Source organism: Simochromis diagramma, unplaced genomic scaffold (assembly GCF_900408965.1).
Source record: "Simochromis diagramma unplaced genomic scaffold, fSimDia1.1 OVJJ01000612.1, whole genome shotgun sequence".
Lineage (NCBI taxonomy): Eukaryota > Metazoa > Chordata > Actinopteri > Cichliformes > Cichlidae > Simochromis > Simochromis diagramma.
The window spans coordinates 628,595-649,134 of record NW_024387419.1 but is presented as its reverse complement, the minus strand read 5'-3'; the positions used below and the strand labels follow the sequence as shown (position 1 = coordinate 649,134).

At 39.7% G+C, this 20,540-nt stretch overlaps 1 protein-coding gene across 4 annotated transcripts in view; it reads right to left on the bottom strand.

Moving 5' to 3' along the window:
• Positions 1 to 20,187, bottom strand: part of clcn5b (chloride channel, voltage-sensitive 5b) — a 44,195-nt gene extending 24,008 nt beyond the window's left edge. The window contains exons 1-3 of one of the 4 annotated variants that reach the window (XM_040012581.1): positions 19,698 to 20,187; positions 18,965 to 19,114; positions 540 to 712 (exon numbers count right to left, since the gene is read on the bottom strand). In XM_040012581.1, coding sequence (XP_039868515.1) covers positions 540 to 712; positions 18,965 to 19,103 — 312 coding nt within the window. In that variant the 5' untranslated portion in view covers positions 19,104 to 19,114; positions 19,698 to 20,187. The other 3 variants (XM_040012580.1, XM_040012582.1, XM_040012583.1) reach the window with 3 other exon arrangements.
• Between the last annotated feature and the right edge of the window lie 353 nt (positions 20,188 to 20,540).

Sequence of the window (20,540 nt, the reverse complement as noted above, 5' to 3'; positions counted from 1 at the left end):
AAATGACATTGTAGTGCATTTAATGTAAGTTTAGAAGCCGCAAACTCAAACACAAAGTCTTCTTTAGTTTTCAGTCTAGGACCAGGAACCAATAAGAGCTTTGATCAGAGCACCTCGATGAACCAACACCAAACCCATGGATGCAGGAGTTTGCTAATGTAAGCAGGCATATGAACATATCTGTCAAACAACTTCATGGGGAGAGTGCAAAGATGACAAAATAGATCCCCAATAGCATCACTTAGAGGACTGAGTAAGTAGTCGTTCGGGAGCTTTGTGGACCACTTATAAGTGATCTGAAGATGACTCACTGAGGCAACGAACAGTGACGCACCAAACACGAGGAAACGAAGCAGTAATCATTTGTATTTTTGATTTGGACACCATTTGACGGACCCAGATCTACCAAAAAAAAAAAAAAAAAAATTGACCTTGAACTGACGCTTGCTTTGGCACCCAGAGAGTACATTCCTCATCTTGTTATAGGTATGATAGTGAAATTCATCTAACTCCCCCCAAAAAACATCCTTCCTCCTTACCTCCCTGTGTCTGTCCCGGTCTTTGCTCTTCTCTCTGACCCAGTCGATGGTGTTGAAGTCTTCATAGGTGCCCACTCCAGGCAGCGGATCCTCCAGGGGGTCAACAAGCCTGTTGGGACCGTTACCGTTCATACCGGCTGTTCTGCTGGTGCCGTTACTCTCCTCGTAAACTCCTGAAAGCAAGGGACAGAAGGTACATTTGAGACAGAGCAATGAAGTCACATTCAAACACCTGTCTCTTCAGCACTTCCTGCAATGAGGCAACGATGGGACCACAGACTGATGTATACGGAATATAACCTTTCCGCTTTAGCTGTCACAACGTCAGCAGAACTGCAAGATTCAAGACATTTGAAGATTTATTAGAAAGCTTTACTCGTCTAGAATAACCAGTGTTAGCTTCATTTACTGAGCAGAGAAACTCAATTTAAATGCACATCAGTATAGGTCTGCCCTGAGGATGGAGGAAGAGGAAAGACCACAGGTTTATCTCATTAGGAGCACAAATTGCAGTAAATCTAAGAGTAGAAATTTAGGTTTCTGATATACAAGCAGAGAAAAGCTGTTCAGAAACATGTACCATCACCATTGTGCCGAGTTGGTGTAACTTGAAATACACAGACACAAACTATCGCTCAATTCTTTTCCCGGGGACCTTCTGCATTCATTCTGACTCTACATGTTTATTCATGTAGTCCAACAGAGCAGCTTTGCATGAATAACTGTTCAAAGCAATCTTTGTTTGTCTTACACTGTCAGAAATAAGCTTGTTTTTCACACTTTCCACTGTTTCACTAAAGCTTGGTGAGCAGTTAGTGAGTGTTTGCAGACAAGTCAGCATCTTCTAGGCAAATTACAGGCGACCGCTGGCAACCTGCTTTGTGATCAAAGCAACTTCAAGGAGCTTTTTCAGTGCAGCACTACATACCTCTTTGCAACTGATTCACTTATCGACATCAAGCAACCTCCAGCTACCACTTGTCAACCAACCAGGGATCACACATTTTCCTCAGTGACATGCGGCTGCTGGGAGGTTGTCAGCTGGTCTCTATGCCTGTGTGACCCTGAAACTTGATTTAATCCTACATTGCAACCTTCTGGATCATTGAAGTCGTAGTAGTTACATTACTTGTAAGGAACATGTCAAGTTACGGCATAAGGTTAAAAGGACTTTCTGGTTACGTCATAAGTTACAATGCAAGATTTCCTGCTAAAGCATAATTCAGGCCTAAATGGGTCTCTCACTGACATCATACAGAGTCGGGAGTAGAAAAGAAATTGTCTGAATTTAAGTCTGGGTGGGAAACTCCAGGCCTCAAGAGCCGGTGTCCTGCAGGCTTTAGATCTCACCCTGGGCCAACACACCTGAATCAAATGACTATTTCATTCCCAGGTCTCTGGAGAACTTCAAGACATGCTGAGGAGGAAATGCAGCCATTTAAATCAGCTGTGTTGGATCAAAGGCAGCTAAAACCCTGGGAGACAGTAAAAATATTACATTTAAAAAACACAAATTGAAATCTGTAACCGGAAGGTCGCCGGTTCGATCCCTGGGCTCTCTGTCCTGGTCGTTGTGTCCTTGGGCAAGACACTTTACCCTACTTGCCTACTGGTGTTGGCCAGAGGGGCCGATGGCGCGATATGGCAGCCTCGCTTCTGTCAGTCTGCCCCAGGGCAGCTGTGGCTACAACTGTAGCTTGCCTCCACCAGTGTGTGAATGTGAGAGTGAATGAATAGTGGCATTGTAAAGCGCTTTGGGTGCCTTGAAAAGCGCTATATAAATCTGAGTACCATTATCATTATTATTATCAAGCAAAATCTGACTGCTGTATAAAATAACACACAGACACACATAGGCCTAAATGCTAAGAGTGGTAACCCCACTGCTGAGTCTTATTACAAAGCAAAGAAAAAGGGTAAAAAGAAAAAAAACATTGCCCACAAAAGAGCAACAGGAAAAGTGCATTGTAGCCTGCTTCTATGATTTTGATAACACCAATCCTATACAATGCTGTATTGATGAAAGTCTGAGGGAAAGACACACAAGGCTCTGAGATCGAGTTCTGCTTTATTCTCTCAAGCAGCTCCAGAACAAAAGAGCCCGAGTACGTGGCAGCGTCGGCGCTACAGGCAATCATATCCAGACAGCAGCAACCAATCAAAAACAGATCCAAATGGAAACAGGAAACGACGCAGGGAGACCTTCAGATTTACGCAGTGAGGAACTGTGTTATTATGAACCCAAAACAATGGCCTGAGCTGAAATTAAAAGTGTTTTCACTTGAGTATTAGTGCGGAGCACAATATAATTGTAATGACTTGGAAAGCAGAGGAGAGAACTACCCCTGAGAACTAAGGGGGAAAAACCCACAGTACGCATGAACTTACATTAGTGTTAGGAAGATGGCTCTCCTCAGGTGATCATGGAGTGCAGTGTGGTGAAATTCCAGCTTGTGATTCTGATGTGTGATCAGGAAGCCACGGCTGGTCTGATTTAGGATTACTTCACATTTCTGCGTTTTGTAACACTACAGCAGCAGAATGTTATTATGCGACAACACAAAAGGGACATTCTACACACCCGAGCTGACAGGTTAGACTGGTTTTACAGGGTGAATTAACAGAACTGATCTGTTGATATTTGTATCAGCATGGTTTAGAGGAACACCAGTATGGGTGAGTGAATTAATAAAAGGGGGAAAAGAAGGCACAGTTTGTCATGCAGAGGCAAAGTTGTAGCCACAGCTACGTCGTTAAGTATGAACCTTTTCGGTACATGGATCGTTTTGCCCAATCACCGGAAGCCTGGTTTGAGACCCCGTTTGTAAACTTATGTCATTTATATAAACTCCTGACAAGAATCCTTCTTGCAGGTGTCAAAATGCCTTGTTCACTGGCACATTTACAGCACTACTGTAGTGTGACTGGCAATTGATGAGGTCTTTATCAGCAGGAAACACTAAAAGCTATGAAAATCCACTTAAAAGTCCAAAATGAAGGCCCTCTGTTACATTATCCAAAGCTGTCCAGTGGGCCGGATTAGAGTCTTTACAAGCCGATTCTGGTCCCCGAGGCTTATGTTTGACACCGCTGATATAGACATCACTGTCTCAAGTTATGCAAAACATCCCTTTCTGCAACGTCAGAGGGCAGCTGAAGGTAATGAAGCCTGTGACATACCTGTGGTAATAATCACTCATCTTTAACAACAACAACAACAACAACAACAAGTTCAAGGTTTATCGTACCCGCCCTCGTGCCATTTATTAGCCATACTGCACACTGTGTGCAGGAACAGGCCGCAGGCCTCCATGACCCTGATAGTGATGGTCTGCTAATGTGAAAACAAAACATAAATAACTGGAAAAATGTTCTTGGTCATATTGTGCTCAACGCCCTGCATCCAAGTCCATCTCGGAGTCCTTCACACGATGTGGAAATGCAACATCTGTGTTAAATTGTTTTCCTTTCCTGACACTGTGATTGAGTGAAAAAAAAAATCTCAGAATAAAGAAAACAACTTTGTTGACAGTTCACACTTTCAAAATCATGAAGTGTGTTATGCTTTGTTCTGCTTGTGTTCAGCCTTGGACACAAACTGTGGTGCAAACCAGGGCCTCGCCCTAATCCTCAGATCTCTCCCAGGCTGAAATGTTAACAATTTTCATTTCTGTGTGAAGACATTTTGGTTTTGTTCCTTTCTCCATGTGCACTGACAGCACCAACAGTTTTATTCAGATTGTAAAACAAACACTTCTTCCTGCTCAAAGTCCTGAAGAAGAAAAAGCAGCAGAAGCCCCATTAAACACACTCTTGCTGCATTTACACCTTATTTCTATTTGCTTTGCAATACGCCTGTGTTGTATTACATTTAGCTTTTTAGATAAGTTATTCAACATACAATAGCTATCATATTTAATTATTTTGCATTTACTGTATTTTATTTAGATTTCAACATTTTTATATATTTTTTATTTATGTACTTTTTTTTAAATATATCTTTACTTAATATTTTATTTATATTTTTTATTTATTTTTCCTTGAGATCCATATCCATTTTATTTACATTTGGATTTGACAGTCATGCTGTTTTATATTCAAATTTTCATCCATCTAAAATGCATTTTTATTATTTAACATTTTATTTACATTTTTATAGATTTTCATTTCAACTTCTGTAATGATAAAGTGTTTTATTGCATTTTATTTACATTTTAGTTACCTTATTTTTTGTATTTAATTGAGTGCCTTTGTGCTGTGTAGTTTTTATTTTATTGACATTTTTGTCATTTTGTAGTTTGTGTTATTTTATTGCACTACACATTTACTCTGCTTCGTTTAAGCCATTATTGTACATGTTGTACTTTTGTACGTTTTGGATGCTGTAAAACAGAAATGTCCTAATTTATCCAATCCTATCTTGATCCTGATTACCAAAAACTGATGAAACACGCGATATTCAAACAGACCAAAAGAAGGCATCAAAGTGACAGAGACACCCAATAATACAAATACACACTTATTCAGACTGAGTGTAAAAGACCTTAAACAGTCACACACCGAGACATGACCATTGTTTGGACTGCGTCTTGTATCAATTACAGTGACATACACACCAGCACGCCAACCACATGACTCACTGCATGATGGGCCATAAATGGTCTTAATAATTAAACTCTGGTGCCATAAAGTTCAAGAAAAACAGAGCAAAGCAAAGTCGAGGTTTTAAGATTTAGTGCAAATTTAAACAGTTGGTGTATAAAAGAAGACAGTAGATAAAACTCTGAACATGACTGCCGAGTAGTTGCAGTGATTGTGCTGAAACTATTTAACTCTCGGCTCTGTTAAAGCACACTTCTTGTTTATGACAGCGTGAGAGCAGAGTACACTGGCAGTGAAAAGAAAAAGAAAATCTGAGCTGAAAGGAAAACACTCTCAGTGACACAAACTCACCATTCTCAATCAAATCCTCCTCATCCAGCTTCTTAGTCCAGAACTCCCAGTGCATCTCTCCTCAGCCCCCCCTCAAACTCCCAAAACTTAAAATCCACAATCGGTGCTACGACTCAGACTGAAAACTGCCCACAGTCCCTCCTTTGGACTCCAACAGAGCGCCCCGAAGGCTGTTGAAGGAAGTGAATGACTGGCTAATCTTCCTGGGAAGTCTTTGATGACTTGCTGAGCTGTTTTTAAAGGTTTGTGAGCTGTAGCTGCTTGACGAAGGCAGATTACTGCGTAAAAATGAGATCACGTGTGTTTACAAGATCTTTCACCTCCTGAATGCTGCGGGACCCTGATAGCTGACAGGAAGAAAGGTTGTGTGGTACACAGTGCTGTGAAACAGGGTCAGGCTGTGGGTTACATTTACTCTCCATTCATTCTGTGAACGCAGTCCTCTTGAATATCAATTGCCGAACAGCTCGTGCTCTGATAAGCACCGCTGACCTACAGGCAAAACAAAAGCCGTGAAAGAGATTTGAAATTTAAAAAGCTCTTTTCTACCTCAGACGGAGTGCTTTTAAAAAGGGGGGATAAAAGTCGACTAAACAAACGAATGAATTACTACCAGTTAACACTTTTATAGCCTTAACCGTGGACTTTAACTGCACTTTAACCCTATTAAGAGACGCTGAACTAAAAGCGAGTGATGCCAACAATGCTGTGAACTCAGGAGAATTCAGTTATCTCACTGCTACACACAGCCATCACATTTCTATGAGATACACAGTATTTACAGTAGACATGGTTCAACCACACTGAAAATTCAGGCTTTCTAAAGGTCTTTCTGATTTTTTTCTTTGGACATTTGTTTGCTTTCTTACTCATTTGCAGTCCAGTCCAGACCATTGTTGTGTCTACACATAACACACTAGGGTTGGGCGATATGTAAAAATTTTCCAACTGGCCATCATCAGTCTGACAGTCGAGACAGACTTTTTGATGGGCGGAACAATGTAATCATGCACGGACTGATTTGCGCGTTTACCACACAGAAGAAGTTCAAACACGGCCGAACAAATTTCCCCCCCCCAAAAAAAACCCTGTCAGCGTTAACGGGGCTTAAACGCGGTCATCACGATTAAAATTTTTAACGCGCTCAACCCATCTGGAGCGTAGAATAAACAAACTTTGGACAAACTGCCCGAAATGCGTTGACAGAGATGTTTCAGGGATTTTGACTCAGTCTACGCTCCAGATGCGTTAATTGGTAATCGCGTTGTCGTGATGACGTCGCGTTAACGCTGACAGCACTAAAAACATGTAAAGTTGCCAAATTGGGATTTCTTTGGCTTTAAACCAGATGAAAGAGGTAAACCCATCAACAAGCATTTGGGCGCACTCTGAGGAGGGGGCATTTACTCACAGATGAAAGAGGGTGCTATTAAAACAGCATTATTTTTTTTTCCTGTTGACATCTTCTATTAGCTCTATCATTATTAGCAAACTTACTCATGGGCAAATAAATAAATAAATTGCCCTTTTAAAAACTATCGATGATATCGTCGTCCAGTCGCCCAACCCTATAACAGACTAGGCAAAAAATAAATATTTTAAATCACATCTTTAAGCACTTTGTTGCTAGCAACCTGTTTCTTTAGCTGACTCTATGAAAAAGTAGCTTGACAGGCAAAAAAATAAATAAAAGTACACAAACAAGCTATTAGCTGAAAACAATATTTGAGCCAAAACTTAAATTTGGACTTCATCACACCTGTTGCCACTGTGAATGTCCAGATGTATGTATGATGTATGTATGTACAGACAGAGTCAGGACAGAGGTACAACAGTGAGCGTTTACAGCCATCTGTGAAACACGGTGGAGGCTGTATCATGGTTTGTGGCTTGGTTTCAAGTAGTATCAGATTTTGACCCGCTGTGCAACAACATCTGGAAACCATCCGATTTGCAGAGGTTTTATTTTTAAGTATGACAAGGATTCAAAAAACAAAAAACAGAACAAAACAAAAAACTGCCAATTCATTGTGTTTAAAGAAATGACAAGACAAGATTGCTTGGCAAGACAGTTCAGGCTGTGCTGAAGAATAAAGGTGGTCATACCAAAGACTGACTCTCAGGCTGGTTAGAACTGTACAAGCTCAGGTTTTGTCATATATACTGTACTTACGCATATGTTTACACATTTAAACATTCAATTTCATCAATTTCTGATTTCCCTGATAAAGGTCATTTGTCCCTGTAATGCTCTGAAAGTTAAAACTAGAATTTTAAAATGGAACCTAAATCTGATTGGTAGCCAGTGCAGCGAGTTTAACACAGGGGTCATATGAGGTCCCTTGTTGGAGCGGGTCAGTAGCCTCGCTGCAGAGTTTTGAACAACCTGTAGACGAGCTAGACCTTTTTTGTTTAGACAAGTAAACGGGCTGTTACAGTAGTCGAGTCTTGTAGAGACAAAAGCATGTATTATCATCTCGAGTTCACTTGTTGACACGATGGATCTACGTTTTGAAATGTTATTCAAGTGAAAAACGCAGGTTCTTACTATCTGATTTAAATGTCCCTCCAAAGAAAAAGCTTCAGCAAAAATAACACCCAGGTTTCTAAGGTTATGTTTCTCTGAGAAACCCAAGTCACCCAGTCGCCGTTTAATATCAGGTATTGCACTGGTCTGGTGCAATAATCAAAGTTTCTGTTTTGGCCGGGTTTAGCTGTAAGCAATTATTGTTCAACCATTGTTTACTGTTGGTTAAACAGTCAATCAGATCGGAGTTTATGAGCTTCAGCAGGCGGCTTAAATGAATAACATAGCTGAATATCGTCAGCAAAAAAGAAGACAGACCCAGGAGCCACCCCCAACCAGCCGAGGAATACGTTTCCCCTAGCGACCACTGGTTATATCACATCCAAAATGGTAGCAAATTATTGAGAAATGCATGGACAAAATCATGTGAGAAACCTTAATATATGCTTGATTGTAATTATTTTCCGCATTTATTTTAAGTTACAAAAGCAATAGTTTAATCAAGCCAAGTCGTAAACAGGGATTCTCAGTCTGTTTGTATCACTGATTAAAACTTATTCAGTATTTCATATCCTCAACTACTGGAATTTACTGGTATTACAGTGGAAATAAAAAAAGCTGGACTGGTGCATCCCTGGTGAAAATGGATATATGGTTCACAACCAAATGGAAATGGATATCTCTAAAAAGGTATGCTGACCACTCAGCCACTCTTAAAAAAAAAAAAAAACTCCCCCCACAAATGCACACGTTACAAAGACAACCTTCAAAGCACTGGGCCAAACATGTTCCATCAAAGAGCAAAGAAACACACTAGCATCCGGCTACAAATCCATACCAAAAGCCAAAGAAAACATCCAATGCTTCCCAGAAACTGGGTTAACAACACGAAGACTCCCCCAGAGCAACACTGCTGGTTTCCAGCAAGGGACGTCATGCTGAGTTCAGCACTCGCTGTGTGTTCGAGTGTGCGTCCTGAGGGAACCAACCAGACTGATCATCACAGCACACACACACACACACACACACACACACACACACACACACACACACACACACACACACACACACACACACACACACACACACACACACACACACACACACACACACACACAAAGAAAAAAGGCTCCAGTAAGGCTCTGAACCTTGAACTCTTCAGGTCTTGCCTCTATGGGAAATGGCGTCTCATGTGACCCCTGTGACGTTTTGATGACTGACAAACAAACTCTGAAACACACTAACATAGTGGGCTGTCATTACTTTACGAAGCTAGAGATCTAAAAGTCATATTTACCAGGTCTGGGGAAAAATAAATCAATTAGGAATATGTGTCTGTGGCTGATTTGATTTTTTTCCCTTATATGTAGAAGATCATATTTTGAAAGACCCTTTAAATATGAGGATGTGATGCAATAGTCCTGCTGGAAAATTACTGACAGGCAGCTTTGCAGAAAAGTGGCCCAGCCCCAGACATTACAGAAAAGGAGGAACTAACATCAACAAGTCAGCAAAACGTAACTGAAAACTTTGAAGTGGTAAATCTAGGCAGTTACCAATTGACACGATTCTAGGTTGTTGTTGTTTTTAAAAACAGAAGACATTTTAATTCAGATTTTATTAAAGGCAATGTTCTTTATTATATGCTTCAAACTGTCTGGGGGTGGACCTGAACGTATATGAATGTGCAAGCGGTCACTGCAGTAAAAGGAAGTAAAAGGAAGAATGAGTAAGCTCAGCAAATCTCTGGCTCTGTTTGTGGTTTGAAGAGGAATTTTTACTATTATAGAGGTAAAGCTGGGACAAATTGGCAGCTGTTTTAACATTTAAGTATCCCCAGATGACCTTTACTTGACCCACTATAGAAAACCTCATCAGGTTTTGTAACTTTCTTGAATGCATTTCTGCTTCATTATGAAAATAAGCGCTTTCATTTGCATTAGTCTTATTCACACATTTACTTACAAAAGGTAATCCCACTCCACGCTTAGTTCACTTATAAAGTAATTCCAAAAGAAAAAACAAATTCATCAACATAAATAGATTAATACCTACATACATAAATAAACATTTTAAAAAGAACACTAATAATAAAAACAGAGAAACTTAATTTGGCAAGCAAACTAGTGTGCTAATTCATGCAAAAAGTATTTTAAAGTACTTGTTGTATTGTATAATGATATATTAATTCATTTAATAAACCATTTATTCATTTGCGTTTGATTTTGTCCATTTTAGTACTTCATAGTTATCACTGTAACATGTGACAGGCAGCCAAGTCCCTGTCAATCGTTATAACCTGTTTTCATAGTTATGGTGTGATAAGACAGTTCAGTGCCTGATGCAGCAGGACTGGCAGTCAATTTGAGCTGCAATGAAAGCACTTTGGATAACAACAGCAGCACAAGTGATAAAGCAAAGGAACACAAACCCCAATGAACTGAAGAAACACTGTAAAGAAGATAGGGCTAACACACAGAAATGGATTACTTTGACTTATTGCTGCTAAAGGTACAAACTAACTACACCAGTAGTACATTTTTCACAGGACCGCAAAGAGTCATTTGAAACACTTTTAAAAACTTTAGCTGTCTCTCTGAGCAAAAATAGTGCTTTTCACGTTTCCATCATATCTTTGGAAATCCTTTCAAACTGTTAGAGTTCAGATGCACATTTATTAACTACATGTCTACATAATAAAAGGAGCTGAAGCAACTAGATGCATCATTTCAAGGCTGTAGTTCTTCAATCGTCTCTCCATTTGTTACAGTTTTGCTAATACTACAGGAAGCGGTGTCTGAAAAGGGCTGGGAAAATCATCAAAGACCCCAGTCACCCATCACATGGACTCTTCACCCTCCTGCCCTCTGGGAGGCGCTAGAGGAGCCTCCAGACTAAGACCACCAGGTACCGGAACAGCTTCTTCCCCACAGCTGTCAGACTCCTGAACTCTGCCTCCTGACATCTGACCCACGTTAACTCATGGACTGGACATACACACACCCACAACCACCTACACACACACACACACACACACACACACACACAACCCTCAAACACACAATAATAACATGGACTGAACCACCACTCACAACCACTAGCACTTTATATAGCCTCTTAACTGCACTACTGTATAGTTCTGTGTAAATAATCATACGATCATTTTTAATTCTATAACTGTTTACAACTTGCATAGTTCCCATTTCTGTATAGTTCTTTATTTCATACTCTGTATAGTTGGGTTTTTTTTCATATTTATATCCTGTTCATAGCCTGTACATACTTGTAGTTATAGCATATTCATAACATACTTCATACCGTGTACATATTACATACCATAATAGACCCATTTCTGTAATATACTCACATATCTATATTATTGCTAATATATATTGTAATATATCTATATCACTAAAGCACTTCTGGATGGATGCAAACTGCATTTCGTTGCCCTGTACCTGTGCAATCACAATAAAGTTGAATTCTATTCTAATACAGCAAAGAATAAGGGTCAAGGCGGTGTCAACAGTGGGCAGCTGGCACACCCAAGATATTTTCAGAAACACGTGGGATTATAATTACAGTGGAGAAGGTTATTGTGGATAATCGATATCAATTCACACAATTTTAGAATAAATAAATAAATAAATGAATGAATGAAGAAAAAAGAAAGGAAATGGTAAATAAATGATGGAGGAGTAATATCAGAGCCATTATAAGGACATGAAAAACTTTGGTAAAAAAGAAAACAAATTAAATTCCTAGATTTCAACTGTAAGTATATTTAAATGAAAGACAAAATTTCAATATTCTGAAATTATGTGAGATGAAAGGTCCAGCAACACTTAAAACACTAGGGAACAACTTTATTAACAGACCAACGCCGTTGAGCTTGTGTCCTTGATCGTGGTCATTACAAAACACCAAACAGTTTGTGTTTAACTAAAAAAAAAAAAAAAAAAAGTATACTCCAGAGAAAAAAATAAAACCAACTAATCACCCATTAACACGCAAATAGGCTGACCAAGCATTCAAGCTGATGATGCTTGAATGCTTGAACCAAAGTTCAACTAAGCTCTTGACCGAACCATTACAGATTTAAAAAGGGATATCACTTAAAGTGGTTCATTCCCAGATGTGCAAAAAACCACAAACTAGTTCAAATTAGACAACAATCACAGGAACTGTAAAAATGAATTTCTTTACATTACCATTTTTTTCTAGACATATAAAAACAAAAATCTAGTGAATCACAGAAACTCATTAACAGATAGATCCTTATTCATACCCGTTAATACACTCTTTAAATGGAATATCCAGAATGCCTCAATAGCTTCCAATGCCTACAAAGAATAAAGGCGAGCTACAATGTTTTTTTATTACAATGGCTTGCAACAGGGCTGGTTAAATCATTCCTCTTAATAGAACATCCGTGTTTGTTCATTTGTTCTTTCAGAGGACGGGAGGTTTCTCCTTGATATATTTTGTTGCATGGAGGCTCTATCATGTGGACCAAAATGTTATTTTTGCAGGTAATAAGGACTTTTACATCAATAATCTTGCCATTTGTAGAGTCTTTAAATTATTTTTATTTTTTATTGTATTCCAGCGTGAAATAATGTATTCCGATCAGTAGGTTTGGAATAAAGACAGGTGGACAGATATTTGTCATTTTTTTGGTTACTCTTAAGTCAAGAAAGTTATTTTTTTAGTACTATGATCAAGAGTATAACATAAACCTACACAGTGTCCGTTTAAAAAAATTCTACAAACTCCAGTAAATTGGTAACGGATCCCTTTCAAAGTAAAATTCATCATATTAGACGGTGATTTTGTAGACATAGTGTGAAGAAAATGTTCCAGTGACTCTAGGCCTGGTTCATGATCAGTGTTTGTATACGAAGATTCAATATCTAAGGTACACATAATTATGAGGGTTAATAGGTGGGAGTTCTTTGAAGCAGAAAATAGGACCTAGTTGAAGTTGTTAATATAAAACTCTACAAAACCTGATATTCTCTCAGTTGCATTTCCAATTCCAGACACAGTAGGTCTGCCAGGTGGATGTTCAAGACAGATTTTTTTTGTAATATATACAAAAAAAAAAAGCTCTTAAATGATGTTCATTAAGTAAAAAAGTTTTCTCCTTCAGAGAAATGTCACCATAGAAGAAACACAAACTGTTTGGTGTTTTGTAATGACCTCGGTGAAGGCCACAAGCTGAAACATATCGGCGTCTTAATGAAGTTGTTCCCTGGTGTTTCTGGAGTTTCCATCTCACCAGTTTATTTTATCTTTCTCCGCTCAACTTGGAAGTAGGTGAAGTTGTGCCAGACATCTCTAAAATGTATTAATTTATATTCTCACAGAATTTTTTTTCTCTTATACATTCACTTTTTTTTTTTTTTTCTATGTGTGCCTGCACGGTCTAAGCAAATCATGTAATTTGACAAATTCACTTGTTACTGTACTCAGGAGCAGATAACAGACATGGAGGAAAGCAAAGAGCTGGGAGAAGCAGCAACATGTTCACTTCCATTGGGGGATTAAAGGATTTCAAGGGGAAAGTGTTGTTTCTTTTGATGAACACAGTCTACACTGCCACGAGGACTAAGAAGAGCCATATACCGCAGGGGTGGAGAACTCCAGGCCTCAAGGGCCGGTGTCCTGCGTGTTTTAGATATCACCCTGAGTCAAATGATTACAGGCCTCTACAGAACTTCAAGACATGTTGAGGAGGTTGCGATTTAAATCCACTGTTTTGGATCAAGGACACATCTAAAACCTGCAGGAAACCGGCCCTTAAGGCCTGGAGTTCCCTACCCCTGATATACAGGACATAAAGGACAACCTTCACTGCACAGAAGTGTTTGACAGAAGGTTCAGAACACTTTGATGTCAGTATTTGGACTAACAGTGCCTCCCCAACCCAAACTTTCCTCTTCAAACACCGCAGGCTAATGAGTCCCTGGAAAACAGGTTACACAAGGATATAAACGAGCCTGCTTGGTAACAGGTTCAAGTGCTCGCTAACGACCGGTTAGGAATGACACAAACACTTTCTACTGCCAAGCTTCACCACGGAAAGTAACAAAAAGAAGGAAGTTTGAGCTGAAACATTAAAATGGCAGGAAACATAAAGAAAGACGAGTTGTCATTTATCAGGGTCTGAGAGTGGGACAGTTTAAGTTCAGAGTTGGATCACTCACTCTTAAGGGTAACCCAGTTGTTACCTAACTCATGGTGGATGCCACTGTGTACGAGACACATGGCTTATACACAATTTTCCTTGACCGATAATAACGCTGGTCAAAGCATATATTGTTATTTTATTAGGTTCACACTTACCACAGTAACTGAGTTTAAATTAGCTTTCTTTACGCGAGTTTTCCACTTGGATGATATTAACCCAAGAGTTTTAGCTGATGTTTCCTGAGTTCCCTGGAGCCAGGCACATAATTATATAATTAGTCTGAAACCTGCATGAAACTCAACTTCTGGTTCTCCTTTATTCTACTCTCTCTTTTTTGAGCAATGATCTTCTTTCATAAACCATTGTGTAATAAAAAAAATAAAAAGCTAAAAACAAAAAAGAAAAATATTTCTCTGGCTTCAAAGAGCTGACACAGTGAAACACACAGCTCAACAGCAGGAGCAGCAGGTAGTATATCCACTGAGAGCAAATCTTTATCTCATCTGCAGACCTATTGTTGGCACCGTTTTATTGTTCTGCTTAAACTGGTGATGTCACTGTGACATCAGTAGTAACCAGGAAGATTAATAACGCACACTGCTGACACTGCCTTCGCCTTTATTTGCCCTGGCAACAGGTACAGTCGGCCAATTTGTCTGAAATTTTATTTTAGGGTAGGTCAAGTTGACAACAGAACGATCTGAGCTATATCCGACTCTGCTGTACGGAAGCGAGCTGGAAAAATGTTTGCTGCTTAACCTGCAGGTAGAGTCAGTGATGAGGAAAAGGAAGTGGTAAGGATAAACACGCTCAGGCTCTCAGGGTGGCAGCATGAAAACTACTAAGAGAGTGTCTGTGGGTAAGATACAATGCTCTTCTCTTTAGATGAAGAAAGGAAGGCTCCTTACAGGTCAGTAAGTTCTGGAAGAACACAAATCCCCTTCAGGAAGATTCAAACTTCTCAATAGGACAAATTGACCGTAACACACTAGCAGGAGTTTCACAGGATTGTCAATTAATAACAGCAACTATGTTATAACCTTGCAAATGGCAAAAAAACAAACAACAAAACAAACAAAAAGCAATAAAAAAAAACAAACTAACAAAGCTGTGTAATAAATGACTCCATTCACTCAATTCCTCTGTTGGATCTCAGCTCTAATTGGCCAAATACGCATGCAGGGAGTGGGGTGATAAGGTCTGATGGTGACAAAGCAAGAATTAAAAAAAGAAAAATGTGTCCACTGCATGCTGAAAGCATGACATCATTAGTAACCAGGCAGTCTTGTTTCTGATTAAAGGAATTTGCAAACATCCTCTTTAGTCCATTTAATTTGTGCATTTTGCACTGAGGTCTTATACTCTCTTTAAAAATGTCCTTCCATGCATGTCTACTTTTGCTTATGTTTAGTTGTTTGATTTAATATTTTGTATGTGATTTTTTTCTAAGTAGGACAAAGAGTAATGGGACTGTTATTGTTTAACTTCATGTGACCATTATTTCAGTTAGACTTTGATTTGTGTGAATATTTGAGGTGTGTTTTTAAAAACTATTGTACAACTGAGAACAGCATAAAGTTTTAGCTATTAACAGGCCACCATGTCGGAGGCTTCAGTATCATAGGTCAGCGTTCGTGTTCATTTACTTTTTTGTTCAAACATAAAATAAAATAAAATTTACTGAAATAAAAAAAAATAAATAGTGAGGTCAAAGAGGTCCCGTCTCCAAATTAAATCCTCCTCCCTTCACCTGCAACCAGTCATGGCTGATGGCTGCCCCTCTCCGAGCCTGGTTGTGCTGGAGTTTTCTTCCTCTTAAAAAGGAGCTTTTCCTCCCCACTGTTGGAAGGGCTTGCTCATAGAGGGGGGTTTATGTGGGTAGGGCTTTCTCTGTATTATTCTGTGGTCTTTACCTTACTTGCTGTTGTGATTCCATGTAGGGCTGTTCGATGTAACGATATATATCGGATGACGATATAAAAACGTCTATCGTTTGTTTCGTGTTGTTGCAAAATAAACTGTTTCCGGCAACATTTTTTCATTGTTTTGATGGTCACTGTAGTGGCTATATTAGTTTCTTAAAGTTCTCTCTTTCTCTTATATTTAATATAACCACACTACTGACGGACAAGCGATTGTTTTTGTGTGTTGTCATTAGCAACTACGACGGTAAAACCATCGTGTGGCTCCACATAAACCATTCACAATAAATCTCAAGATCCTGTTGAGACTTTTCAAAATAAACTGAATCAAGTGAAAGAGTACGCAGTGCTTACAGATGAGAAGAAACAAAGAGTCATTAGGTGCTAAAAAATAAACCTTAGACTCAAACGTTAGAACAGGCTTTTCCCCACTGTGTAATAAATACTCACAAAGAAAATGCCGGCCGTTACAACTTATGTCTAAAAATGTATAGCTTCATGCATCGGTTAAAACACTCGACTCCAGGTACACGACGCCCAACTGGAAACACTTCACATGAGGCGAGCTGCCCGAGATTCACAGAATTTAAAGAAAATGTTAAATGTTTGTGATTTATATCGTGTTTCGACGATAGATGTCTTATATCGGGATATAAGATCTTGGTCATGTCGCACAGCCCTACTATATGAATACAATTGAATTGAACTACCGTAAGTGGAAGCACAGCTCTTTTATTCTGACCTGCTTCACCCTCCAACTCATCCTCTTAAATTGGCAGCAATTCTTAAAAATAAAAACCCAGACATGATTTTTGCATATTTTCTTAAAGTAACCAACTTATCAAACCTTCCACTGTTTTCTCAAACACTGTAAAGCTCTTATCTCAGTTAATTGGCTTATTTACAGCCGGAGGGTGAGCCATATACACACATATCTATATATATATCTATATATATATACACACACAATAAATCTGTACGTTTCCCGGTAACTGTTTATTCAGGTGAGTCACAAAGCATGTGACATGCGCAGACACACACACACACACACAAACTACTGATACCTTATCAGTGTTTGAGAGCACTAACAGACACTAATCACAGAGTACGCAAACACTTCCAGACATCAGTTTAGCCACACTAGCATCTGCAGTGCAACTTTTTTCGGGGGTAGAAAATAAAATCAGTTGCCAGGCTCTCTAAACTATCAAGCTGCTACTACATTCAAACAGCCAGGCTGCTACTGAGTAACAGCCCAATTCCTCACGTACTCGAGTACGTAGAGTCCTGTGTAGACACAGGAAATGTAATGATATCATTGTGCAATCAAAAAGCAAATGACTGTTTATAATATACAAGCAAATGACTGTTTCAGAATTTGAAATGGGCCTGAAACTACAAGTAATTACACACCTATGCACAAACTGTCTACATACAGTAAAAGTCAGTCTTACATTATGTGACAGAAGTCTGCATATTTTCCTGTTAGTTCTGACCATGACGGTTATGATTAATACAACTCAGTGAAATAATTTGATTACAAAACTCGTGACCTTCTTCTAATTCTGACTAAGACCTCTTTCTTGGCAAACATTCTCCTTCCTGTTATTAGCTGTATAAGAAAATACTGGCAAAAAGATGTAAACTATGTGTGATCTGTGATAGACATTTGCTAGCTTCAGGTCAATTCCTTTTATCTCCAGCAGGGGACAAAAATACATCAGTTTTTAACCTTGTCCATCACACTTTGATTGTTGTTTTACTTTTAAACTAGCCGTGTAGTCTAATATTAATTAGTAAAACAAGTCACTGGGAGCATGTATAGCACGTAGCGTTTTCAGACGAGCTTACAGCTAAGGTGACTCAATCCCAGAGTCACCTTAGCTGTGAAACAGCAGCAACCGGTTTACACTGCTGTGTTTAACTGCATGCCCCACACTTCATAATTATTGTATACATGTTACGTTGACAGTAAAGGTGGAAATCACCGAGATACCCCACAATACACAATCTTTCACTCACGATGCGATATTACTGCAGTTTTTAACATTTTGCCACACCCTTCCTGCCTTTTTGTCACTTCAGTTATGTTTTTGCTGCAAAATGAGATGGTTGACCAACCCTGTCATTAAAGTAAGACGGAATCAGTCTGCTATCAGTCTGTGATTGAATGGGTTCAAGCTGGCAATTACATGCAGTCTGTTTCTGATAATGCAACAATCAACTGTGACAAATCCTCCAAAATCACATATCTGTTGCCGTCTACACAGACAGAAATGCCCTCAGCAACCTCTCCTGTTCTTTAGGAATATAACCAGAACAAAGCGAGGTGAGTGTAGTCTCCCCGAGTTGCGCTCATTGACAAAGACTCTGTGGCGTTTAGAGGTTATGCAGCAATTCTTCGCAAACCTCCAACAATCTCTCTGAGTGACTGCAGTCAGTCCAAGTCAGACTGCAACTGCTTGCAGAAAACGTTGCCTCCAATCAGGCAAAATGAGCCCGCTTGTCCCATAATAATTCCAGAGTACTTGAATGTATTTAATAAAATATCAATATAAAATCACCATGCACACCCGCCCCCCATTTGTCAGAAGAAAGAAGTCGTGCAGGAAACAGGCTGAAAGTGATTCCTGAATTTAAACTCTTTTTTTGTATTTATTTACTTTGAGGGGGATTTTTAATGCCAGAGTTAGCTGAAGCAAGTTACATGACTTGTGCTTTGAAGCTGCCTCACAACTCCCTGATAAGAGTTTAGTTGAAATGGTTTATGAACTTTAAAAAGCTCAGCACTGAAACCAGGCGTTGGAAAGACCAGCAGCAGCAGCCCCACCTGAGCTGAGCGGAGGGACGTCGTCCGTGGTCGAGAAGTCCAGTGTGGCTCCTGCGATGTCCACCATCTCGTCATCATCGTCATCGCTGGGATGATGAAGGCCGTCAAAGCTCCCGGAGCAGTACCCGGGGTTTTCCATCCCTTCAGAGCCTTTTAATGGGGGAAAGTAGGGGGAAAACAAAGAAGAGAGGGAGGGTTAACTTCTACTAGCCCCACGGTAGGTATCCGCTTTTCCGCTTTAGTTACCTCTCTCTCTGTCGGCTGCATGTTTACCACGTAAACTCGTCCAAAAGTTAGACATAGTAGCGCACAGGTAAGAGGTCAAAGAGCCCCCCTGCTAACTGTTTTACTGTTGAGACACGGGCACCGACAACAGCTGCTCTCTGTCCTCCTCACCCGCTTCATACCACACAGCGGCTGCAGAGTTAATGACAGCACATCTGTGTTTACGGGTGAAGTTTTCGCAACCATTTCCGCTTTTTTTGCACTTCTCTTTCTGCTACATGCCTGCGGCTTCGGGGCTAAACGCCACAAGAGCAGCGAAAAACACAGCGCGGTCCCAGGAACAGCGGATTAGCCTCTTTCCTCGTGACGAGGACCGAGCTGTCAAACAAGCCGACACGGTGTAACCGTACGGCTAACTTTCATCAGCGCTGCTGCTTTTAACCGAAATGTGCTTTGCGCCTTGCTTCATCAATAATGAAAGAAAAAGCCGAATGAATCCGTACTTTACCTGGGAGGGAAGAAAGCAGTCGTGCGGCTCACTGAAGAAGGAGAAGAAGTCTTGTGACTCGGATTATTTGCCCCACCGTCGTCTTCTTCTGCGGGAGCTGCTTATGTCAACACTATCCTGTGTAAACTTAACTGAGAAAACCCTGCGTCATCCACCGACACCCCAACACTGAGGTTTTGTGACGCAATATGTACATTTAAGAAGGTCTCGGCAAAGTGTCCCCTGCTTGGACACTCATGCTGGTGAAACGTAGCGATAACAACTGTTTGCATTTGTCGTTTTGGCACTTAAAGCGCAAACGGTAAACCGTCGTCAAGTAAGCGAAAATTAGCTACGTCCACCTTTTAAGTCTTTTAATTAAAAAAAACCGTCGTATAAATTAATTGGCGCTTTTACAGTCCGACACGTTTTAAGATTATACTCGAATATTAAATGCATACATTTTACATTTTTTATTGTTTTTATATGGCGTTAAAGCTTTTATTTTTACGCGACGTCGAAGCCCATGGTTTTTATTTTGAAACCCAAAGGAGGTAGTTTCCGGTTTAAGAGCTCAGCCGCTTTAAGGCTGGCACCGTCGGTGCCAGGAAGAGCAGTCGAGTGAAGAACTGTCGTTTACCCAAATTTGGTTCGCCAATAAGTTCGACAACTCGGTCATCAAAATAACAATAATAATAACTGTTATATGAAAAGCGTGAGTTTTATATTAAAAATCATCCGACAGTCAGCAAAATTATCCCCCACACTGAGCATCACATGTTGAAACATAAACAGTTTGTGCTGTATTATATCTGGATATTTCTATAATAAGTTATATTTACTACTAGGACTATTTTCCAGTGT